Consider the following 26,464-nt stretch of genomic DNA (forward strand, 5'->3'; position numbering starts at 1 on the left):
TGCCATTGTTTACTACAGTGGTTAAAGGTAGGTGTTAGTTCAAGAGACTTGGTTGTGAATCTCAGCTGCACAAGTTTCTCTTGGGGTGGCCTTGAGGCCTCAGATTCCTCATCCTCAAAATGGGGATAATAACAGCTACTGCTCAGGTCATCATAAATAAAACCCAGGACAATCAAACTCCTGGCAGCATAAGTAAGTGTAGTGAATGTGTCCATAAAAGAGTGACAGTAGACTTCCTTTGGATTTTTTTTCGTGGTCCCTTTTTACCCTTCACTGAATTTAAATGAATTACCTAATCCATAAATTAAATTCAGATTAACCTAAAAAAGTATTTGGAGTTCAGAAATTGAAATCAGAATATTATTTAAAATACTATACTTATCATCTCTAAGTATGAAAAAGTGTATAAAAATAGAATTTAGTCTACGATTTCTAATAGTTCTGATTTCAAAAATTTACCTGTAAGCCACATGTGACCCTTTTGCAGCATACTGTCCAAAGGCTTTCAGGAAATCTTATTTATTTTGTAATATATTATGCCTAATAAATTATAATTGTTTTATTTTACATGTGTTCTTTTTTTTTTTTTTTTGCTAAATGGTTATTGCTAATTAGGGTCTAGCATCATTTAATTGTAAAGAATCTAACAACTAACATTTAAGAAAAAAATATAATTACTTATTTAGAATAACTATTATATAAGAAACATTTAAATAACAAAATTTTTATTAAATTAAAAAAGAAATAGAAGAATAGAAATGTGAAAATAAGCAAAAATTATCTGATGGTAATTTGAATGAAGGTCATACATATATGGGCAACATTGAATACTTTTATGGGATTATATACTGTATCCTTGATCTACAGGGAGAGTTTTGACAAAAACTGCATTAAAAACAAGATTTTATTCATTGGAGAAAAAAAAATGTTTCATTGATGTTTTAAAATTAGTTACAATGACTTTGTAAACCATTTAACCAACACACAATACAACATGCACAAATAATTTATGTTCCTTAGAGATTCTTAATAATAATATGATTATAAATTAACTTTAAGTATTTAGTTAAAAGTTATTATTAATTATTCTTATGTTTCATGTGGTAAGTAGAAGAAAAAGTAAATAGTTTGTTGTTTTTTAAACTCATATTTTTAGATGATCTTTCTCTCTTTTTTATCTTTGATCGGGGCTTTGAACAGTTAACTATTCCTACAAGTAAATTGGGAGGAGTGGAGGTGATGCTATTTTAGCTCCTTTTGTACTCGGATACAAAATGATTAATTTCCAACCATTTTTCCATTGAAGACAATCCAAAACACATTTTTCACATAGCTTCTTTTAAAAGCTAAATGCTTTATACACTTCTATGAATACATTTTACACATATAAGTAAAAAAGCTTCTTTTATAATGTAATATCAGATATTTCCATCAGAATTGTACCTTATTAAGCAATTTAGAATATTTAGAATGATTCTACACTTCACAACTTCTGATATATCTAAACAACACAAGGAACTTGAATACTTTATCACACAGTAGTACAAGGGCTTTCACCCTCTAACAGTGGGGAAAAAAGATACAAATCTGATGAGAATAAGGCAGAACAAGAGTACAATCATTATCAGACTACTACACATATCCATATTCCAATTTGAAAATACTACACTTCAGTATAAACACTTTTTCCCACTTCTCCACCTTAGTGATCAACTTGGACATGCCTTTGAATATAATGCTACAGGCATAAAAAGATTAAACAGTGTTTTCCATGCAGGTTTAGTAATTAAGTTATTCATGGCTACGGACTTTAACCTCTCTTGTCCCAGTGAAGTCCCAAACCCTGTTGGGATATGATTCTTGATATTCTAACTGGAGCTTAGAATGCATTTTCCTACAGGATTGATATTGTAAATCATTCAATCTTTTTATACTTCAACTATCTCATTTGTAAAACAAAGAATTGAAACAGATGATCATGAAATCCCTTGTACAGTTAAAATATTCTCTAATTTTCATGAACACTCATTTCAGGTCAAGTTGATCTTGTGAGTTAATCTGGATACCTATCATTTTTACATTGTTTCCATCAGAATGTGCATTTTACAATGTTAACAGCCTGCTGGTAATACCTTTCAGACACAACCCATGTGTAAGTTGTAGATTGGTGCAACATGAGATTAGAGACAGGTTACTTATTAATCACCACTGGTTATTTATTAAATCATCACTAATTTTTCATAAGCTCCAGTTCATTGTTAATGAAAGACCACCTCTCAAAAATTGGATTTTAATAGCTCAGTGGAAGGTTGGTTTGTTTTAACATAATATGTCTATCAATTTTCTTAAAAGGAAATAAATTGATCTATATATACAAACGTTTTGCATCAAGAGGCACAGACTCAAACACCATTAGTCTCATTGCTTATCAACTAGTGATATTAATCCAAATAAGATTTACATGTGCACCAAGTGAAGGAAAAAGCTGTCTCAAATTTGTTTCAGCCTTATCTGTATACCAAAATGATATCTAGTCAAAAGTGTCTTTGTATGAAAAGCTGAAATATATTCATATTCAAGGTGTAGAATTTCCATTTGTTTGTAAGTTTCTCAGCAATTAATGTAGTCTTACACATAGTAAATAATAGCTAACTTTAAAATGTATGGATGTTTGGAATGAAATTTTGGATGATGATTAGATGCATTTGGTTATAATAATGATGATAATGATGTTGCCAATAATCCAATGACAAGGGCAACAACAGTGATGGTGAATATATTAAGACAACAGTAGTGAGATTTGTTACTTCAGTTGTATTTAGAAGAGTAACCCTTTTCAGACTAACATAAAATGTTTTTTTTTTTTTCTTCCTGTGATTATGGACAAAACAGTTCGAGATTGTTTCTGGAAAGAATAAAAATAACTATAGAAGAAAAGTCTTTTGGGGAACTGAAACAATAAATAAGACCATTTCTCCACTACTACAATTCATTATGTTCCTTGAACAATGCATCTTAGGTAGATTTATTTCAGTAATTCCTCTATGCTCCTTTATGTGTATATATATTCCCTGTGAAGGTTAAGGGACTAAAAGGATATTTATAGAATCTGATGATTTGGACTAAATGACTGATAAAGTCTCTTTCAAAACTGATATTCTATCATTCTTATTTGTTTCCATTGTTAAGTTTTATTTGTTCCCATTGTTAAGATTACTACTATTACTGCTGAGCATCACATTTGGCAAAATTTAGAAAAAATGAATGGTTAATTTCATTTATTTACAAAACCATATATTGACTTTAACTTTTTTAAAAGAGATTTGAAAGGCCACAGGGTATGGTGTACGTTTGTGTGTGTGTGTATGTGTTAGCGTTATTGTGTATATTAAGCACCTGCTGGGCAAGATGCTTTATAGGTCACCCTTCACAACAATCCTAGGGAGTGGGTATTATTTTGCAGATTAGGAAAAAGATTCAGAAAGATTTAATAACTTGGTCAAGGTCACGCAATAGTAAATACCAAAGCTGATCAAATCTAGGTTTTCAAGGCTGCAAATCCCAGGATCTTTATGACTAACATTTTATTTTGTAATAATTATGAGTACAAAAGTTACTTAATAGATTCTGCTACTCCCTGAATTCTTAAATCTACCACTAAAAAGTGTTGAGCCTACAGAACATAAAACAACTTATTTATTAAGAATACATTTTTATATAAATTATATAAATGATATTATTTTCAAGAATATAGAAATTTACTTCTCTATTGTTAATGATACTAAATAATTATTTGACCATTTAGGACAAATGCATTTATAAATGTACTATAAAATACATTCTCCATTTTTCTCAACAAAATATCCAAAAAATATTTCATTTTTTCTTTTTTGTTCAGAATCTGTATCATGGATCTTGTCAGGTTTTGTTGTAGTAGGATTTCCTCAATGACTTTCAAGGCTGCTTGTTCACTAGTAGACTTCAGGCTCTATAGGTAATGGTTAAGACAGGCTCAAGACGGATTTGTATTACATGAATTCAAGTCTTAGCTCTTCCCCTTGCTGGCTTTGTAATTTTTGATAGTTGTCTTAAGTTATTTAAGTTTCCATTTTTTCCATATTTAAAAATGGAGATAATAGTGCTACCTCAAAGGTTGTTTTGAAGATCAATCTAAGTGATATGTGTAAAGAACTTGGAACAGATCCTTACATATAGTAAGGGTTCAATGAATGATAACAGGTTAATATTATGCCATTTGGTTTTATAAAAATATAACATTTGTCCATTTAGTAAATAAATGAATATATCAGGTATTCTATTTTCTAAATTTCTAGCAGTAGCAAATTCTCTCCCTTTAATTGGGCATTTCTAATGGACTTTGGTCCAGGAAAATAAACCTCAGACCATGGTAGGATTCTATCTATTATAAGAGTAAGTGCTCTTGGAATTCCCTCTGTTATGAATATATACAAACATGACTCTCAGCAAGGTGAGGCCAGAGTCCAAGTTAAAAAGATTTTAGTGATAACTTTTTGGAAAAACTGAGAAGCTCTTTAAAAGTGTTGTTTAATGATGTACTCTCCCCCCCCCATTCTGTCATCCTAAAATGGATGGAAGTTCCATGAAGCAAAAAGACCTTAGGCAGTGGAACTTTGAGAATTCAGCGGTTCAGCGTGCTTTGCCTGCAGAAAAGATGTGGCATATGTAGGAGGCAATATGCAGAGAGTGGTTAAATAATTCAGTAAAGGGAAGAATTTGAATCCAGGCTTAATGCTGGATTCTATGTGAAAGTCCCAGATATAAAGCAGAGAGAAACAGAACTGCTCTGGTTGAAATGGGACTTAGGTGGATCAGGAACCGTGTCCACATTATCAGCCCTCTTACCTCCAGAGCTGTTCTCGAAACAGAGAAAACTGCTTGCTTTAATAATTTCGTAAAATTAATAACTCTCAGCAAAAACTAGATGACGGTAAAATTTTGATCAGTTGAGTTTTATCCTATTTTTATTCTCCCTGCCTTCAAAAGACCATATTTTTCCATAAATACATGACAGTAAAAATAAGATGGGGGTCAGAGATTTTCAACATTAAAAGAGACTTTAGTGACATATCAACCAAATGAAATCTGTAAATTTTGTATGGATCCTGATTTGACCAAAGCAACTGTAAGAGTAGTTTTTCTTTCTTTTTCTTTTTCTTTTTCACCTCTTTGGAGAAAATTTGGAAAATAGAATCAAAAAATTGTTATTAGATGATAGAAAGAGATCGTTGATAGTTTTGTTAGATATGGTAGTCACATTGTTATTATTTTTTATAAGTGTTAACAATAAATACTGAAACATTTATAGAAAAGGATGTGGTATTGGGAGTTGTTTTAAAGTATTCTCAGTGTGGGAATACAGGGAAGGGGATAAGAAAAAGCAAATGAAACAAAATTGGCAAATGTTGATAAGTGTTGAAAGTAGATGATGGGTTCACAGGTGTTTATTTTACTATTCTCTCTACCTCATGTATGTTTGGAAATTTTCATAATAAAAAACAATCCCACAAGCCTATATTATAGTCCATGTGAGAATATTTACCTGACTTAAATCTGTCTGGCAGAGTTGGGATTGGCAGATATATTCTACCAAGTGTGTAGAAAAATATCTTAAGGATAATTAAAGACAAACACTCATGAAAATTGAAATTGAGGTAAAAGGGGGTGTTAATAAAATTTTCCAACACTGTAAAGCTTTAATATTGCTTTTCTGTTTTAATTCTTTAATATATATACAATAGAATTACCTATTGTGTTTTTCTAGATTTCATTGCTTTAAAAAATTATTTATTTATTTATTTATTTTTAACATCTTTATTGGAGTATAATTGCTTTACAATGGTGTGTTAGTTGCTGCTTTATAACAAAGGGAATCAGTTATAGATATACATATGTCCCCACACCTCTTCCCTCTTGCATCTCCTTCGCTCCCACCCTCCCTATCCCACCCCTCTAGGTGGTCACAAAGCACTGAGCTGATCTCCCTGTGCTATGCGGCTGCTTCCCACTAGTTATCTGTTTTATGTTTGGTAGTGTATATATGTCCATGCCACTCTCTCACTTTGTCACAGCTTACCCTTCCCCCTCCCTATATCCTCAAGTCACTTCTCTAGTAGGTCTGTGTCTTTATTCTCGTCTTGCCCCTAGGTTCTTCATGATCATTTTTTTTTTCTGCTTAGATTCCATATATATGTGTTAGCATATGGTATTTATTTTTCTCTTTCTGACGTACTTCACTCTGTATGACAGATTCTAGGTCCATCCACCTCACTACAAATAACTCAATTTTGTTTCTTTTTATGGCTGAGTAATATTCCATTGTATATATGTGCCACATCTTCTTTATCCATTCATCTGTTGATGGGCACTTAGGTTGATTTCATGTCCTGGCTATTGTAAATAGAGCTGCAATGAACATTGTGGTACATGACTCCTTTTGAATTATGGTTTTCACAGGGTATATGCCCAGTAGTGGGATTGCTGGGTCGTATGCTAGCTCTATTTTTAGTTTTTTAAGGAACCTCCATACTGTTCTGCATAGTGGCTGTATAAATTTACATTCCCACCAACAGTGCAAGAGGGTTCCCTTCTCTCCACACCCTCTCCAGCATTTATTGTTTGTAGATTTTTTGATGATGACCATTCTGACCGGTGTGAGATGATATCTTATTGTAGTTTTGATTTGCATTTCTCTAATGATTAATGATGTTGAGCATTTTTTTCATGTGTTTGTTGGCAATCTGTATGTCTTCTTTGGAGAAATGTCTATTTAGGTCTTCTGCCCATTTTTGTATTGGGTTGTTTGTTTTTTTTGATATTGAGCTGCATGAATTGCTCCTATGTTTTGGAGATTAATCCTTTGTCAGTTGCTTCATCTGCAAATATTTTCTCCCATTCTGAGGGTTGTCTTTTCATCTTGTTTATGGTTTCCTTTGCTGTGCAAAAGCTTTTAAGTTTCATTAGATCCCATTTGTTTATTTTTGATTTTATTTCCATTTCTCTAGGAGGTGGGTCAAAAAGGATCTTGCTGCGATTTATGTCATAGGGTGTTCTGCCTATGTTTTCCTCTAAGAGTTTGATAGTGTCTGGCCTTACATTTAGGTCTTTAATCCATTTTGAGTTTATTTTTGTGTATGGTGTTAGAGAGTGTTCTAATTTCATACTTGTATATGTACCTGTCCAGTTTTCCCAGCACCACTTATTGAAGAGGCTGTCTTTTCTCCACTCTTTATTCTTGCCTCCTTTATCAAATATAAGGTGACCATATGTGTGTGAGTTTATCTCTGGGCTTTCTATCCTGTTCTATTTATCTATATTTCTGTTTTTGTGCCAGTACCATACTGTCTTGATTACTGCAGCTTTGTGGTATTTTCTGAAGCCAGAGAGCCTGATTCCTCCAGCTCCATTTTTCTTTCTCAAGATTGTTTAGGCTATTCAGGGTCTTTTGTGTTTCCATACATATTATGAATTTTTTTGTTCTTGTTCTGTGAAAAATGCCTGTGGTAGTTTGATAAGGATTGCATTGAATCTGTAGGTTGCTTTGGGTGGTAGAGTCATTTTCACAATGTTGATTCTTCCAATCCAGGAGCATGGTATATCTCTCCATCTATTTGTATCATCTTTAATTTCTTTCATCAGTGTCTTGGAGTTTTCTGCATACAGGTTATTTGTCTCCTTAGGTAGGTTTATTCCTAGATATTTTATTCTTTTTGTTGCAGATGGGAGTGTTTTCTTAATTTCACTTTCAGATTTTTCATCATTAGTGTGTAGGAATGCTAGAGATTTCTGTACATTAATTTTGTATCCTGCTACTTTACCAAATTCATTGATTAGCTCTAGTAGTTTTCTGGTGGCTTCTTTAGGATTCTCTATGTATAGAATCATGCCATCTTCAAACAGTGACAGCCTTACTTCTTCTTTTCCGATTTGATTCCATTTATTTCTTTTTCTTCTCTGATTGCTGTGGCTAAAACTTCCAAAACTATGTTGAATAATAGTGGTGAGAGGGGGCAACCTTGTTTTGTTCCTGATCTTAGTTGAAATGGTTTCAGTTTTTCACCATTGAGGATGATGTTGGCTGTGGGTTTGTCATATATGGCCTTTATAATATTGGGGAAAATTCCCTCTATGCCTACTCTCTGGAGGGTTTTTATCATAAATGGGTGTTGAGTTTTGTTGAAAGCTTTCTCAGCATCTGTTCAGATGATCATATAGTTTTTCTGCTGCAATTTGTGCTTCATCCCATAGGTTTTCGGTTGTCGTGTTTTCATTGTCATTTGTTTCTAGGTATTTTTTGATTTCCTCTTTGATTTCTTCAGTGATCTCTTGGTTAATAAGTAGTGTATTGTTTAGCCTCCATGTGTTTGTATTTTTTACAGATCTTTTCCTGTAATTGGTATATAGTCTCATAACATTGTGGTCAGAAAAGATACTTGATACAATTTCAATTTTCTTAAATTTACCAAGGTTTGATTTGTGACCCAAGATATGCTCTATCCTGGGGAATGTTCCATGAGCACTTGAGAAAAATGTGTATTCTGTCGTTTTTGGATGGAATGTCTTATAAATATCAATTATGTCCATCTTGTTTAATGTATCATTTAAAGCTTGTGTTTCCTTATTTATTTTCAATTTGGATGATCTGTCCACTGGTGAAAGTGGGGTGTTACAGTCTTCCACTATGATTGTGTTATTGTCGATTTCCCCTTTTATGGCTATTAGTATTCACCTTATGTATTGAGGTACTCCTATGTTGGGTGCATAAATATTTACAATTGTTATATCTTCTTCTTGGATTGATCCCTTGATCATTTTGTAGCGTCCTCTTTGTCTCTTTTAATAGTCTTCATTTTAAAGTCTATTTTGTCTGATATGAGAATTGGTACTCCAGCTTTTTTTGATTTCCATTTGCATGGAATATCTTTTTCCGTCCTCTCACTTTCAGTCTGTATGTGTCCCTAGGTCTGAAGTGGGTCTCTTGTAGACAGCATATATACGGGTCTTGTTTTTGTATCCATTCAGCCAGTCTCTGCCTCTTGGTTGGAGCATTTAATCCATTTACATTTAAGGTAATTATTGATATGTATGTTCCTATTACCATTTTCTTAATTGTTTTGGGTTTGTTATTGCAGGTCTTTTCCTTCTCTTGTGTTTCCTGCCTAGAGAAGTTCCTTTAGCATTTGTTGTAAAGCTGGTTTGGTGTTGCTGAATTCTCTTAGCTTTTGCTTGTCTGTAAAGGTTTTAATTTCTTCATCAAATCTGAATGAGATCCCTGCTGGGTAGCATAATCTTGGTTGTAGGTTTTTGTCCTTCATCACATTAAATATGTCCAGCCACTCCCTTCTGGCTTGCAGAATTTCTGCTGAAAGATCAGCTGTTAACCTTATGGGGATTCCCTTGTGTGTTATTTGTTGTTTTTCCCTTGCTGCTTTTAATATTTTTTTCTTTGTATTTAATTTTTGATATGTGATTAATATGTGCCTTGGCATGTTTCTCCTTGGATTTATCCTGTATGGGACTCTCTGTGCTTCCTGGACTTGATTAACTATTTCCTTTCACATATTAGGGAAGTTTTCAACTGTAATCTCTTCAAATATTTTCTCAGTCCCTTTCTTTTTCTCTTCTTCTTCTGGGACCCCTATAATTCGAATGTTGGTGCATTTAATGTTGTCCCAGAGGTCTCTGAGACTGTCCTCAATTCTTTTCATTCTTTTTTCTTTATTCTGCTCTGCAGTAGTTATTTCCACTATTTTATCTTCCAGGTCACTTATCCGTTCTTCTTCCTCAATTATTCTGCTATTGATCCCTTCTAGGGAATTTTAAATTTCATTTATTGTGTTGTTCATCACTGTTTGTTTGCTCTTTAGTTCTTCTAGGTCCTTGTTACACATTTCTTGTATTTTCTCTATTCTATTTCCAAGATTTGGATCATCTTTACTATCATTATTCTGAATTGTTTTTCAGGTAGACTGCCTATTTCATCTTCATTAGTTAGGTCTGGTGCTTTTTTTTCCTTGCTCCTTCGTCTGCTGTGTGTTTTTCTGTCTTCTCATTTTGCTTAACTTACTGTGTTTCGGGTCTCCTTTCTTCAGGCTGCAGGTTCGTAGTTCCTGTTGTTTTTGGTGTCTGTCCCCAGTGGCTAAGGTTGGTTCAGTGGGTTGTGTAGACTTCCTGGTGGAGGGGACTAGTGCCTGTGTTCTGGTGGATGAGGCTGGATCTTGTCTTTCTGGTGGGCAGGTCCATGTCTGGTTGTGTGTTTTGGGGTGTCTGTGGCCTTATTATGATTTTAGGCAGCCTCTCTACTAATGGATGGGGTTGTGTTCCTGTCTTGCTAGTTGTTTGGCATAGGGTGTCCAGCCCTGTAGCTTGCTTGTCGTTGAGTGAAGCTGGGTCTTGGGGTTGAGATGGAGATCTCTGGGAGATTTTTGCCATTTGATATTACATGGAGCTAGGAGATCTCTCTGGACCAATGTCCTGAACTTGGCTCTCCCACCTCAGAGGCACAGCCCTGATGCCTGGCTGGAGTACCAAGAGCCTTTCATCCACATGGCTCAGAATAAAAGGGAGAAAAAACAGATAAAAAGAAAGAAAGAAAGTGGATAAAATAAAATAAAGTAAAATAAAAAATAATTATTAAGAAAAAAAATTTTAATTAAAAAAAAAAACGGACAGACAGCACCCTAGGACAAATGGTAAAAGCAAAGATATACAGACAAAATCACACAGAGAAGCATACACATACACACTCACAAAAAGAGAAAAAGGGGAAAAAATATATATCTTTGCTCCCAAAGTCTACCTCCTCAATTTGGGATAATTTGTTGTCTATTCAGGTATTCCACAGATACAGGGTACATCAAGTTCATTGTGGATGTTTAATCCACTGCTCCTGAAGCTGCTGGGAGAAATTTCCCTTTCTCTTCTTTGTTCATGCAGCTCCTAGGGTTCAGCTTTGGATTTGGTCCTGCCTCTGAGTGTAGGTCGCCTGAGGGTGTCTGTTCTTCATTCAGACAGGTTGGGGTTAAAGGAGCGGCTGATCCGGGGGCTCTCGCTCACTCAGGCCCGGGGGGAGGTTGGGATACAGATGCGGGATGAGCCTGTGGCGGCAGAGGCCGGCGTGACATTGCACCAGCCTGAGGTGTGCCATGCATTCTTCCAGGGAAGTTATCCCTGGAGCACGGGACCCGGGCAGTGGCGGGCTGCACAGGCTCCCGGGAGGGTCAGTGTGGTTAGTGACCTATGCTTGCACATAGGCTTCTTGGTGGTGGCAGCAGCAGTTTTAATGTGCCATGCCTGCCTCTGGTGTCCGCACTTGTTTGTTTTCTGTGAGCTGCTAACCTAGAATTTAGAGATTGTTTGCTCTAGGGCAAAATTGGCCCCAGCATCCACGATGGAGCCAAGCTTCCATGTGGATATTGTATCAACAGTAGCCCCTAGATAATTAATACGTGATTCACTTGGCTCACCTTAACTAAAATGCTGTATTAGTATAATGCGCCTCATTGTGAGTTCATAGTTTAATAGTATTGTACTATAATAATAACCATGAGTATTTGGAATCTCACTGATACATAAAAATGTAAAACTTCCCAAAATACTGATGAAACTCTCACTTATTACATCAATTAATGCAACTTCTACCAAATTTTTCTAGTGTTAGATGGTGTTCTAAAAATAAATAACACACTAATTTTATTTGGGACTGATTTTAAAAATTCTGCCTTTTAGAACTTTTGAAAGTAAATTGTCATATATTTGGAATTTAAGAAAAAAAAATGTCATGAAGAACCTAGGGGTAAGACAGGAATAAAGACACAGACCTACTAGAGCATGGACTTGAGGATATTGTGAGGGGGAAGGGTAAGCTGTGACAAAGTGAGAGGGCGGCATGGGAATGGACATATATACACTACCAAACGTAAAATAAATAGCTAGTGGGAAGCAGCCGCATAGCACAGGGAGAACAGCTAGGTGCTTTGTGACCACCTAGAGGGGTGGGATAGGGAGGGTGGGAGGGAGGGAGATGCAAGAGGGAAGAGATATGGAACATATGTATATGTATAACTGATTCCCTTTGTTATAAAGCAGAAACTAACACACCATTTTAAAGCAATTATACTCCAATAAAGATGTAAAATTAATAATAAATTGTCATATATTTAACTTATATCTATATATATTTTTCATAAAATTGAAGGTTTTTAAATGTTTTTTATTGTGCTAAAAGTCACACAATATAAAACATAACTATTTTAACCATATTTAACTGTAGAGTTCAGTGGCACTAAGTACACTCATATTGTTGTGCAACTCGAAAATTTAATTGGATACCTTGTAATCATCCTTAACCGACAGAGCCTTTAAAATCATGAGGTATCCAAGTGGTAGTATAGTGATCCCAAAATGCAACCTTGAAGCTATTTACACAAGTAGTTTCACAGCCAGAGCATACAGAGAGCAAAGAGTTCTGTACATGTTATTAATTGTAAAAGGAAGCCTTTTGCATGCATGGACATTTCTACGCTATTGTTTTGAAATATTCATATGAGATGAAAGTATGAGACAAAATTCATATAAAGTTAGACAAACTTTTGATAGATTATGTCACCAACAGTTATTTTTTATGCTTTTGCACATAATCAAGTCCAGTTGTAAACACATCCTTGATTTGAATCTTATTTATTTCTGTTCTGTTGGTAGTGTGGGTGCACATGTGTGTGCCCTTCTGTGTTGTGCTGGTGAATAAAATGCAAGCTGAACAACAGAGGTGACTTGTTAAAAAATTTGTAATGGAGCGACCAACAAGCTGAGTGCCTAATATTATCAAAATGAACTCGTATAATACAAAAGAATGTGTAGATTTTGCAAAAGGAGTACCAGGCATGTTGAGAATCAAGCTGAGATCTAGTAGGAATATGTATATGTCTATTTCTTTTTCTGCCCAGCCTCCCTTCTGTGTGAAATTATTTCTTTTGTGATGGAGTTTCAATGCCTTTGCAGTAGAGCGGCATGGCCTTCAGGTGAAGGGAGTAAACAAAACAAAAGATGAATGCTCTCTCACCTTGTAGCCCTTTTCTTAGACCTTATAGAGAGCTGCTATTTACATTTTCATATTTCATCCAAAAGGATAGAATGTAAAATCAAGTAGTTAGAGAAGTACATAGCCATTTTGAATTCAAAAGACAAATAAACCCTGGTTTAAATAGCTGTATTACTCTTCTAACCCATCAGTTCTATCATTTGTTCTAAATATGCATGTATGGAAAGCAGAGAATTAGAAAAGATATGCTATTTAACATCAAAGGTCAATTAAATTTTGCCTATCAGTAAACATTTGGGTTCAGTTAGTAGCATATATATTTACAAAACTGAGTTATTAGTAACTTATTTATTACTATGTTTCATATACTGTTCAAAGTGTTTTACAAGTATCAATTTATGTAATATTCACATCAATCCTGTGAGCTTAGGTACTTGTATTATCCCTATTTTACAGATGTGGATATTGAGGCACGGAAAGGTGAAGTGACTGTCTCATGTGGCTCATCCTAGGTTCAATCCTTGAGAGTCTGATTCCAGAACCTGAACCCTTCACTCTTCAGTAGACAGTTGTTAGGGCATTTCAGACCCATAGATTGATTATTTGAAAATATTAGTCCTCTAAAACTGCTCAGCTGCAGATGCTGACAGTCTTTAAGCTGCTTAAACCATTCTGTCACGGAGCTAACAAATCTTGTCATTGTAGTACCTTGACATCATAATCAATAAGGTACTACCCATCTGACTACTAGAGCTACTGATGCCCAGAAAGACCTACTGGGCCTTCCTCCACCAAGTTAGAACCCTTTTGCGTCAAAGCAAGTTTGAATCAGACCTGAACTTACCACAGTCTCTTAGACATTTTAACTCTTCACCACCTGTCCCAGAAGTGGTTAGATCAGTTCCCTTAGTCATGGCCCAGTCTGATTCTGAGTTTTTTCCTCCCTACACTAGCATGCCATTGGGATACTCTGAGAATTATTCCCTTCTGAGAGGAAAACAAATTTGACAAAACAAAACTGAAACCCTTCTTTATTTGCATAAACTCAATTTTTAGTTTTTAATTCAATAACTCCTATCCTGATCACTGAATAACAGTAACCACATCCACATTTGTTTTATTAGCCTCATTTAAAGTTATTTAATTGCCAAATCATTGAGTCTCTGTAAAGTGTTATTTTTTTTAAACATCTTTATTGGAGTATAATTGCTTTACAATGGTGTGTTACTTTCTGCTTTATAACAAAGTGAATCAGTTATACATACACATATATCCCCATATCTCTTCCCTCTTGTGTCTCCCTCCCTATCCCACCCATCTAGGTGATCACAAGACACCTAACTGGTCTCCCTGTGCTATGCGGCTGCTTCCCACTAGCTATCTATTTTACATTTGGTAGTGTATATATGTCCAGGCCACTCTCTCACTTCGTCCCATCTTACCCTTCCCCCTCCCTGTGTCCTCAAGTCCATTCCCTAGTAGGTCTGTGTCTTTATTCTCGTCTTGCCCCTAGGTTCTTCTTGACCTTTTTTTTTCTTTTATTTTAGATTCCATATTTATGTGTTAGCATATGGTATTTGTTTTTCTCTTTCTGACTTACTTCACTCTGTATGACAGACTCTAGGTCCATTCACCTCACTACAGATAACTCAATTTTGTTTATTTTTATGGCTGAGTAATATTCCATCATATATATGTGCCACATCTTCTTTATCCATTCCTCTGTCGATGGACACTTAGGTTGCTTCCATGTCCTGGCTATTGTAAATAGAGCTGCAATGAACATTGTGGTACATGATTCTTTTTGAATTATGGTTTTCTTAGGGTATATGCCGAGTAGTGGGATTGCTGGGTCATATGGTAGCTCTATTTTTAGTTTTTTAAGGAACCTCCATACTGTTCTGCATAGTGGCTGTATAAATTTACATTCCCACCAACAGTGCAAGAGGGTTCCCTTCTCTCCACACCCTCTCCAGCATTTATTGTTTGTAGATTTTTTGATGATGGCCATTCTGACCAGTGTGAGGTGATATCTCATTGTAGTTTTGATTTGCATTTCTCTAATGATTAATGATGTTGAGAATTCTTTCATTTATTTGTTGGCAATCTGTATATCTTCTTTGGAGAAATGTCCATTTAGGTCTTCTGCCCATTTTTGGATTAGGTTGTTTGTTTTTTTGATATTGAGCTGCATGAGCTGCATGGGCTGTTTGTAAATTTTGGAGATTAATTCTTTGTCAGTTGCTTCATTTGCAAATATTTTCTCCCATTCTGAGGGCTGTCTTTTCGTCTTGTTTATGGTTTCCTTTGCTGTGCAAAAGCTTTTAAGTTTCATTAGGCCCCATGTGTTTACTTTTGTTTTGATTTCCATTTCTCTAGGAGGTGGGTCAAAAAGGATCTTGCTGTGATTTATGTCACAGAGTGTTCTGCCTATGTTTTCCTCTAAGAGTTTGATAGTGTCTGGCCTTACATTTAGGTCTTTAATCCATCTTGAGTTTATTTTTGTGTATGGTGTTAGGGAGTGTTCTAATTTCATTCTTTTACATGTAGCTGTCCAGTTTTCCCAGCACCACTTATTGAAGAGGCTGTCTGTACAGTGTTATTTTGATGGCACAAAAATTAAATGTAACATCCAAAATTCCTGACTTACTTAGGCAGTGGCAGTACATTTCAGCAATATCCATAGTAGAGTTTAGTGGAAAAGGGAGCTTTAACTTCTTTTTTCTGTTGATTCATATTTTAAACTAATGCCCACCCCTCTGGGCACTACATTATTTAGTGTGTTGTGTCATACCCTAAGCACCCACTGTACTGTTTCCCACAATGATATTTTCAGAGAGACTCTTGGTATGCACAGAGTATTCTCACAGTTAACTCCTAATGCTCTGGAGTTTCTTTCTGCCATCCCAGGCCTCTCATTATTTATTGACTTACATTTGAAATGGCTAAATTAAGCAGAATGGACAAAGTCTTAGGAGTTAAATGAACATGATTAAAGGAGAAAGGGTTTGAAAGTGCTTGGTGTAGAACAAGAAACAAAAGCTCTTTGTAAGTTAAGTTTGTTGAATACTTAAACCATGAAGACCTTCTCAGTAAATGGAACCCTGCCTCTTTGTCTTGGTTGAATATGATACTGTAAAAATTAAATGTCAAGCAAACCTTATTTCATATACAAAGAAGCGTAAATAGACACAATGCCTGGTTTCATTCTGAGTTTATTTGCTCATGGGAGAGCAAATTTTAAAGTTGGGGTAAATATCCTAGCCAATATAATCTAAGTTAGAGGTTTCCTCTATTTAAGTGATTCTTACAAATCTAAATTATGGATTTCTTTAAAATGAAGTCTGGGTCTCTGCCCTAATGTTGCCCATTAGAAGTTGTTGGTAGAGGACTTGCTTTGAAGAATGGATTAAACGATTAGCATACCAATGATCTGTATGGAAAGATGTGCCCAAAGTACCATTGTTGGTTTATAATTAATTTAATTGGCTAATCTAACATCTTATCATACATAGAATAAAGGTAAGCTGCCACCTAAATGACCACAAATATAATTAATGGGGCCCTTTCTGTATTAGTCACTTTTTAACCCCAGCATTTAGCTCACTTCCTGGTACCTCATAGAATCAACAAATATTAGTAGAATTAATAAACTGTATTGTAGGATAAAATATATGGGAAATAAGAGGCTTGGAAGTAGTTTCAGGTTTAATAATAGATTATTTGCATTGGCTTGTTTGTAGAGATTTTTACATGTTTATTTCTACCTTACTAAGCTTCCCTTTCTTCCTGTGTCTAGCTTGCAGTGATACATATAACATTATGAAAATGGATTTTTAACAAAAGAGTTAGAGACATTATTCTTAACATCTATTATGCTTAAAGAAGGAGAAACTTCCTTAAAATGGTGTCTCATTTAAGAAACAGCTTAGTGTTTATAACCTATTCTAATAGCTTGAGAGCAAAATGCTTTTGATATCGACATGCAAATCTCCAGAGAAAGAGAAAGAAGAGTTTGGAGCTGAGATGCAAAGAATTCTGTACCTCTGTTGGAAACTAAGAAAAAGAAGAAGGTTGCTAATCATTCCAGAAAGCATGGTCAGCCCAGACTTCAGGGGTTAATTTTAGCCTTAGGGAAAAAAAAAACGGTGGTCCAGCTATTAGGTTGAGGTACTAGTTTGTAGATCAGTGTTAAAGGGTTTTTTTAAATTTTTTTTTAAGAGGGCATAATCATGGCTGCCATACAAATATAAAATAAACTTGTTAAAATTTTTATTTAACTCATTAATTAATGAGGGACCCTGTAAGATGTTACAGTGTTTCAAGAAAGAATTCAAAGAACCAAATATAGATTGATGGTTGGATGGATGGATGGATGGATAGATAAATAGATAGACAGGCAGGCAGATGTAATACTGAAATGAATTTACAAACAGATATAAAATAGTTCTGTCTATTGGATAATAATAATCCTTTGCATTATACCACAGCCCCCGTAAACACAGGGGACCCAGAATGATGTACTAGACAATGTCTTGCTTACCAGAAAACAACATCCAACTAGTTGTTACCTTTTGGTTCACCTTAAAATCTTTACATTTTTGTTTCCTACTTTAGTCTCAACTATGCAAAGGGTGAGGTTGGCTATTCACAACGTTTTAGAAGCAAAGACCTACTGTTATCTGAAGATAAGAAAACTAAGTAAATTTAGACATTTAGAGGCAGAATGAGGAAGCAAACGTTGGAGTAACCATTTAGTTCTTGAGATTCTGACTTATCAGGGGAGATATGGTTCAGAATTGTAACATATCTGTTTTGTAAGACAATAGTTAACCTGATAATGTGTAGGAAATAAGATCACTGTGCAAGTGTTCTTGATTCTTCATACTACAAAACACTTATTCAACATGTACTTTAAAATTTCATCTTTCATATAATGATTCAGTACCCTCTCAGAGTTTTTTCCTAATAAAAGCTATTTTTAACTTAAAATTTCCATTGGCCATATTATGGCAGACTAAGGTTGCAGTTGAAGAGATGTAGCATACTGATTGCTTAATAAAGGAAGATTCAACACTCAACTCCCTCACCCCCTACCCTTCTCAATTCTCCCCAATCTCATCACAGAATTACTACAATAAATTACAAACTAACATCACTCAAAAGGGAGTGCCCTACAGTTTTCTTTACTTAATATGATGCAAATATATGGTGTTACTGACTATATTATTAAAAGTTATAGTCTCAACATACCCAATTTACAGGTGACACAAAACTCTGGTCTATCTGTAGAGAAGTAATATTTGAGAACAAGAAGCCTACAAACAAGAAGAAAAGAGGGAGTATTTTTTTTTCCTTTTTCCTTAGAAAAAGATCTTAGATCACTGTGTATATTGGTTGTTTTAGATGTTGTTTGTAAATATAGTGGTTTGCTTGGAAATTGGACATGTTTCCTAATGGAATATTTGAGATATTTAGGAAGACAGAGGTAAAGGATGTTGAATTTTGACACTTTTCCCTAATGACTTCCCAGAAAGATACAGAGAAAGAATGTTATCTATCAAGAGTCTTGTTGCACAGCATACTTGGTTTAGCAAAGTTCTTGTGATTATTCTACTTTGGTTTTTGGGGGGATGACGGGGCACTTAGAAAGGCAATGGCGACATCTGCATTTTAATAGAAACTTTAAAAGACACATTTGAAAACAGATCATCCAAACACCAATCTAAACAAATGCAAAAACAGAAAACAAAAAATTTCTTAATATTTTTAGGAGTATTTTTGAAATAACTTGGGATTTGGTAGACTATCAAATATGGATATTTTATAAAGGTCAAACTGGAAAATTTTCATATGACTTGTAAACCATTAAAATAATTGACTACATGTATGTGATTTGATAGAAACATAAATTTGTTTCCATGACGTCATGTTTTAAGGAGGATCATTTATGAAGGTCAGCCCTCTAAGGTTCAGGAATTATTGAAAGTAACAACACTCTGTGTTTGTTTTCTTTTACCCCACAAAGAACTGGACTGAGATCAACAGCTTATTTTAGCAGGCCAAAAAAATATATATGTGTAGCTTTGTATACAGTATTATGTGTGTGGCTTCAAATGCAAAACTCAGCATGTTTCAAATGAACAAGCCTGTCTTCATATGACCAGCATAGGATGACCATAACCTTGATTTAAGGGGTAAAATATGAAGAACTTTAAATATATATATATATATATATATATATATATATATATTTGTACAATGTATAGGTTCAATGACAGTAATATAATGTTGAATTTATAAAAGTTACCTTGCTTTTTTACATTATTAAACTTCTGAAAAATCATAGTCTTTTAAACCCCACAATTTTTCTATTCAATGAAATGTTTTAAGGATGAATTTTATTACCTATTTCTCTTCTTAAAATCACAAAACACTAGTTGATTTCTGCTCTGTAACAGGTTCTTTCTTTTAAGTTATAGTTTGGGTAGTTTCTGCCTGTAAAGTTAATATATTATTAAAGGAAAAGTACAAAATGATGTAAAAAGGAGACACTTATAAAACTCTGTTGGTAAGTACATCAGATCTGTACTTACCATGAAAAAGCAATCACTCTGTAGAATTTTATATCTCAATTGAAATTAAAATATCTCAGTTGCTGAGGAATCATAAATAATATGTCTTTATTTTGGCAGAGGATTAACAATAAATGTTTAGGGATCATTTTTAGAATGTGAATTAAATGCTATACCTTAGAAGTATATTGCTGATATTTTTCTAGTGACACTATTATTTATAATGGAATAGCATTTTAAAAGCAATCTACAATAAATCCCCTAAACTAAAACTTTGTCTATGTCATCTAAAAGAGGAAAAAAATTTAGAAAAAGAGAAGAGAGTCACAAAGTGAAAAGAATCTACCAATAGAAAAATAAAAAAGTAGTTATTATACAGTATTAATCGCCAACCTTATGATTTCTGAGCTAAATTAAATGTTATACCCATTTAATTTAATTTAAAAAATAATCTTCTTACAATTTTATTGCTTTTAGGCCATGGTCATTACTTTTATGACCTGAAGTACATGTGTCAGGCATATCAACCAATTGGCACGCATCCTCTTTTAAAGGTAGAAAAAAAAAAGATGACTATTAAATTGTAATACTTTGTTCTCTCTCTCCTCCTCTTTCTATTTTTTTTGTTTTTGTTTTTGTTTTTTGTTTTCATTTTTGGATGGTTGGTGATTTGTTTGCTTCTCCTGGCTCCCGTTGATCAGTGGTGTTTGGCCAGTTTGTATTTTTCCAGACATCACTCCACGATGTTGTTGAGGTGTATGATGGGCCAACTCAGCAATCTTCTCTGTTATCTTCCCTCTCAGGATCCCATTCAGGTATCCTTTAATAGAACTGCCATACATCAGTAATTGATTTAAGACTGACTTTGATTGGTATTGTAGTGAAAGTTGAGATTTATGTCATCCATATTAGAAATAAACTGAAAATAGAATCATTTTTTATTTTTTAAAAAAGAATAGAAACACAAGAATAATTCAAATTCTTGAGAAAGATATAACCAACTATTTTCTGGAATTGTAATCAAGTAAATATAGTACTTGGTCACTTAGTCTGTAGTTTTTAATGTAATATTTAAAGATTCTTTACAGAATGAGGCAATATTATTGAGGCAATATTATCAAAATGTAATAAAAGCCTTCCAGTAAAAAGGTTACAATTGAAGCTGAACCCAAAGAAAATATATTGTCAGTGGTAGGATATAGTAAAGTAATTTAATAGAACTTAGATTGACGTTTTCAAATGACAGTATAAATTAATATCATTTGTTAGGTGTACTGAATGAAATTATTTATGATATCTTAGTGTTTGTTTTGTTGAGTAGGAGAATCACTTCCACTGAGTTCAGGTAATCAGATCACAATTCGATTTACTTCAATTGGACCAGTAACAGCTAAGGGATTTCACTTTGTTTATCAAGGTAAGTGACCGTGTAGCATAGAAACACACTAAGGAATGATATCAGTTTCCATGCTATGTCCAGAGTTATTGAATGATGAGATCCTCATAACCATATAGGAGAGATAAAAGTTGTGTGTTTTTTTAAAAACAGTTTTGCCCTGTCCCCTCCCCCATTATTAGAGCACTATTACTTTGACCAAAGTCAAAAAAGACCTATTGCTTCCATCATCATTCTCAAGTTAGCTGCATGCTTTTCCTTCCTCCCAACATAGCTTTCAAAACATCTGGTGTGTTTTTTTGACAATGCTTCACTCTACATATTCTATTTCCTCAGAGTCTAGCACTCTAAATTAAAAATATACAAACTTTTTGTGCTGATGTACTTAGACATGCCAAGGAAATCATTACCCCACTCTAAAATTTTAGTCTCTCATTCTCTTAGGAGAATTCAAACTTTCTTCATGACTATTAAATATTTTTGTGCAATTCAAAGTCAGTTTACATAGTTTTTTTGTCACCTTTTATAGACACACTTCCACATTATATAAAACTAAATTAAGACCTATCATCTGAATATTTTGTTTGAATTATGTATGATCATGTAGTTGTTATTCTCAAATGTATCTTGAACTTTATTCCTAATAAATTTATAAACATTAGCGGTTTGATATTCTTATTAAACCTTCTTATTCCAATTATAATATTGGCTATAATATTATACTGTTTCATTCTTAATAGTATTCCCTCTGTAAACAATTTGTGGTATTATGAATTTTAAAAGGCACTCTAACAAATGAAGTTATTTTCACTCAAGTCACATATGAGGAATCTGTCTATTTGGAATTCATCCTATCATTTTTTTTGGGCTGTTATCAAATTCCTTAATCCCATCTGTATGTGTTTTAAAAAGAAAAAACATCCTGTTATCATTCTATTTTACTTAATCAAAAATAAGTCACTATTGAAGGACATACCTATAAAGCCTAAAAGCAATTTCAAATTTGATATTGTATGATTAGTAAAATAAAACTTCTATTGTTGTTAATCTGTCTGACTTCTGTCTAACCTGAATGTATTGTCTTCATCAATAACAAACATATTTTGAACAACCAAGTTTATGAACATGCTATGAAATTAATCAAGTGCTGTGTTTGCTTTTTTAAATCTATGTTTTTAGGGACCAAATACTGTAAAAAAAACCTTGACATTACCTTATGTAACCTGACATCTGTTTTTTGTAAGCTTGGTATTCCATTTAAAAAGAAAAAAAAAAGATGCATCTCTTTGCTATGATTCCATAAATTGAAATATCTTACTCAAGCTACATTTTTATATTGATAAGAGTGTGGTCAAACAAAAAATAGAAAAAAAAACCTTAACCGATGTTGTTTAAAGGATCAAAAGTGAAATGTTTTTAAATAAAAAATCTTAATGACAATAGCAATATTTATTCATTTTGAATTGTATTTCACTATGTATAAACTTTTATAAGTGTATTCAAACTGTTAACTAAAGTTCAAGTTGTTGAAGATTTCTTTGAAATCTGGTTGCACAGTTTCATTTTGAAATCTCTATTTCTCTACCAAATATGAAATTAAAGTCAACAATTATTTGTACGCAGCTGTTCCTAGAACAAGTTCTACACAGTGCAGTTCTGTGCCTGAACCAAGGTTTGGAAGAAGGATTGGCAATGAATTTGCAGTTGGTTCATTGGTTCTTTTTGAATGTAATCCTGGATATATTCTCCATGGATCCTTTGCAATTAGGTGTGATACAGTGCCAAATTCTTTGGCCCAGTGGAATGATTCCTTACCTACCTGTATTGGTAAGTTTATAAATTTATATCCTTTGTGATTGTACATATTGTATATCAAAATTAGTTATCATGCATCTTTCAATATTTGTTTCAAATATAATAGTTTTACATTAATTTTAAACAATTTATTAGTTATGATGTATCTAAATATGCAAATTAGAGTGGCTTTTTGATGCAATTGAGATGAAATGCAATCAATGAAAATATACTTACATATTTCCAATAACACAGAATTGGAATGCTATTATATGGAATTATTATGTGCTACCATCCTTTGAAATAAATATTATTTTTCATTTTTAAAAGTTTATGCGAAGATTTCTATGCCAATATATAAGGAATTTACCTATCTTTTAAGGATCACAGAAGCTGATTTTTCTGGATGTATTTTATCATCAAAAAAATTAGAAAATATGCATTAGTAAATAAATGTTTTTTCTCTTCTCTATAAATTATATGTATGTATAAAAATATAAAATAAGATTTTTTTCCCAGTCTTTCACAAATATAAATGGAAACACTTTGAATGAGTAGATGGCGTAGGGTTAGCCAGAAATCTCATTATTTCAAACTATATTTTTGTAATGTTATACCCAATTTATATTGTTAAATAAAATAAACACTGTATAAACTTAGCCCTGCTAAGTAATTTGAAGCAGATTAAAACATTTTCTAAACCATAAAAATAGTTTAGAATCTTATCATATTTCAGGATCATTACAGTGACTTTTGGATCTTGTAGAATTCCATGGGTGTGGAAAATGTAGACTGTTGGGAAGTTGCTTTCTTCTTTGTTCCAAGAGCGTATCTGGAAATTAAATTTTTTAATTATATAGTATTAAACTAAAAGAAGCATAGTAAAGCTTAATCTCAGGTTAAGAAATAGTTCTAATGAGTTCTTTCTCATTAAAGTTTTATTGGTATGTGATTTGGAAAATGAAAGGAAGGTGTTTTAAAATAAAAGATAAGCAAAATTTTGTCTTTATTTTAATAATCTCAATACTCCACTTTTTGATAGAGAAGACATGAGTGTGCATATAAACAATATAACATATACATTTATAAATATATAAAATCTATTTTTTTTTTTTTTTTTTTTTGCGGTACACGGGCCGCTCACTGCTGTGGCCTCTCCTGTTGCGGAGCACAGACTCCGGAGGTGCAGGCTCAGCGGCCATGGCTCACGGGCCCAGCCACTCCGCGGCACGTGGGATCCTCCCATACCGGGGCACAAACCAGCGTCCGCTGCATCGGCAGGCGGACTCTCAACCACTGCGCCACCAGGGAAGCCCTATAAAATCTATTTTTAATAACACTTCTTGCCATACCTGAAAAGAAATTACGTGTCAATAGTTTTTATTTTTAATTTTTTAAAACACATTTTACCATATTTTAATACAGATTAATACAATGTTAATTCATATTTAATTAGAATAAAATGTATTCTAAATTGATTTTAATCGAAATTATATGGAATGTACACTCATTACTGAGGAAGTAGTAAAGATAAGGTCTGGTGATATGCATTCATCGAACATGTACTTTGTATAGGACATAACTGCTCTAAATCTTTTACCATTCAAATCAGGACGTTATTAATAATTGTGCTGGGAAAATGGTAAAAGTTGGGACTATCATAAATAAAAAGGAAGGATTGATGGTCACTTATCTCTGTAAGAACTTGATATCACCACTTCCCAAAGAGATATACCTAGCATATTTTACAGAGTGTTTTTCTTACAACCAGTATTTTAGTTCTTCCTGCTACAATAAATGGAATGTGAACTATTCTTTTATTATTCTTTTGTTTGTTGAAAACCCCCTACAAAAAAATAATGTAAAACACTGGAAAGCTGTAAATGACTCTTCAACTTTCTCGTCCTTCAGCTAAATAACCAGTTTCTAATATTATTACCACTTACTTAACGCTTCCTATTTGCCAGGTTTCATGCTGAGTAATATAAATACATATTTAATTAAATCCTCACAGCAAATCTATGGAGAAGTTACTCTCAGAATTTACAGATGAATAAGCTGAGTCTTAGAGAAATAAAACAGTTTTCTTTTAAAGTGACATAACCTAATAAGCAGTAAAGTAGGGGCAGGATTTGAAAATAAGGTTTTCTGACTCCAAACCTCAATGTACATTATAGAAGACTGCTTTTCTTTATGTTTTGGCTAATAAACTAATTTCCTAATTGGAATTCTATCTTATTTATAATGTGGAATTTCTTAACCTGTTCAACTATACTTTTGACAATCAACAAGTAAAGGAGAATAAATCATCTGGACTTGATGTTCCTCCTATTTTGCACCTAGCATAGAGCTATGGTTAACAGAACAAAGAGATCTTCTTTTTTACATACTTTTATACTCTCATAAGAGAAAATAGATAATGTTCTTCCTTAGGAACCACAATATATATTGACTTCATACTCTTATAAAATACTAATAAATAAATTATCCTAAAGGACCATGAGCTGAGAGAAATGTTCCTATATGTCTAGGCTAAAATTAGTCGTACAACATGTATAAATCAGAAATTACATTGCTTTAAGTCAGTCTAATAATTGAAGAAAGACACATGATAATAAATCTCTTTAGCTTCACAATAGATTTTTAAATATTTCTCTCTAAATATCAGGAATCATTCATTATTTCTACCTCACTTTTCCCAGTAATTATTTATATAATTTCTGTGTCACTTTTAGTTTATTTATGTACATACTGATAGAAAATATTAATACCATATAATGGAAGATAACTGGATAAGTAGCTGTCTTCATTTAATTTCATATATACAATGAAAATTCCCTCAAGATAATTATAAAGGTAGAGTGATATGATGACTTATGGAAAGACATAAACTAGCTCATTAATCTTTAAATATTACTGAAAACATTCATTTATTCAGAGTGTTCAAAGAACCTACATATGCAAAGCAGTGAAATGTAAATCCATGAATTACTCATTAAAGTTCTGTTTAGGTATTTATCACGTTAATGTATTAATTAATGGAGAAAAGTTGTAAAGAATCATATAAAACTGAATAAGTCCTTATAACTGGGAATTGTAGTAGGTTCTCAGCATAAGGGTTAATTAAGTCTTGGGTCATAATATTAGGCTTTGACTTTAACATTAAATTGTGGTGATCCTGGAAATTTTACATAATCTCTGATTCTCAATTCCCATATCAATAAAACAGGAAAGTTATAGGTTTATTGTGGCTATTAGATGTTTTAAAACCTTGTCATAGTTCTTGGAATCATCTAAGTACTCAAAAATTAAGTTGTTTTTGTGTTTGCCAAATTCTCCACCATAAAATCAGAAGATAAGACTTCAGTTCTCAAGGTATTAGATCTAAGATAAAAAATTTATATGCAGTGCTGATAAAGGATTTGATATCACTCATTTTCATTTGTTGATATCTTGTTTTAATAACACTTTAAAGTTATTATATGTAAAAATTATCTTCCACCAAAGATTTTTCCATCTTGGAAAGGGCTAAAAGCATGGACTTCTGTCATTCTTTCTAATTCTAATAATTTAGAGTTCCTTGAAGGCAAGATTTTTCTTTCAATTAAAATTTTCAGAAAG

The 26,464-nt window shown here is 33.3% G+C and overlaps 1 protein-coding gene across 3 annotated transcripts in view; it reads left to right on the forward strand.

Annotated features, from left to right (window-relative positions):
• The window catches only part of CSMD3 (CUB and Sushi multiple domains 3), a gene marked incomplete at both ends in the record, with an annotated part of 1,109,686 nt that overhangs the window by 919,451 nt on the left and 163,771 nt on the right, over positions 1 to 26,464 (forward strand). For 2 of the 3 annotated variants that reach the window (XM_082600704.1, XM_082600705.1), the window contains 3 exons: positions 20,355 to 20,468; positions 20,975 to 21,070; positions 22,673 to 22,876. In XM_082600704.1, coding sequence (XP_082456830.1) covers positions 20,355 to 20,468; positions 20,975 to 21,070; positions 22,673 to 22,876 — 414 coding nt within the window. The remainder of the gene's footprint in view (positions 1 to 20,354; positions 20,469 to 20,974; positions 21,071 to 22,672; positions 22,877 to 26,464) is intronic. The other variant, XM_082600706.1, reaches the window with a different exon arrangement.

Source organism: Mesoplodon mirus, assembly GCF_964341445.2.
Source record: "Mesoplodon mirus genome assembly, chromosome: 16".
Classification (NCBI taxonomy): Eukaryota; Metazoa; Chordata; class Mammalia; order Artiodactyla; family Ziphiidae; genus Mesoplodon; species Mesoplodon mirus.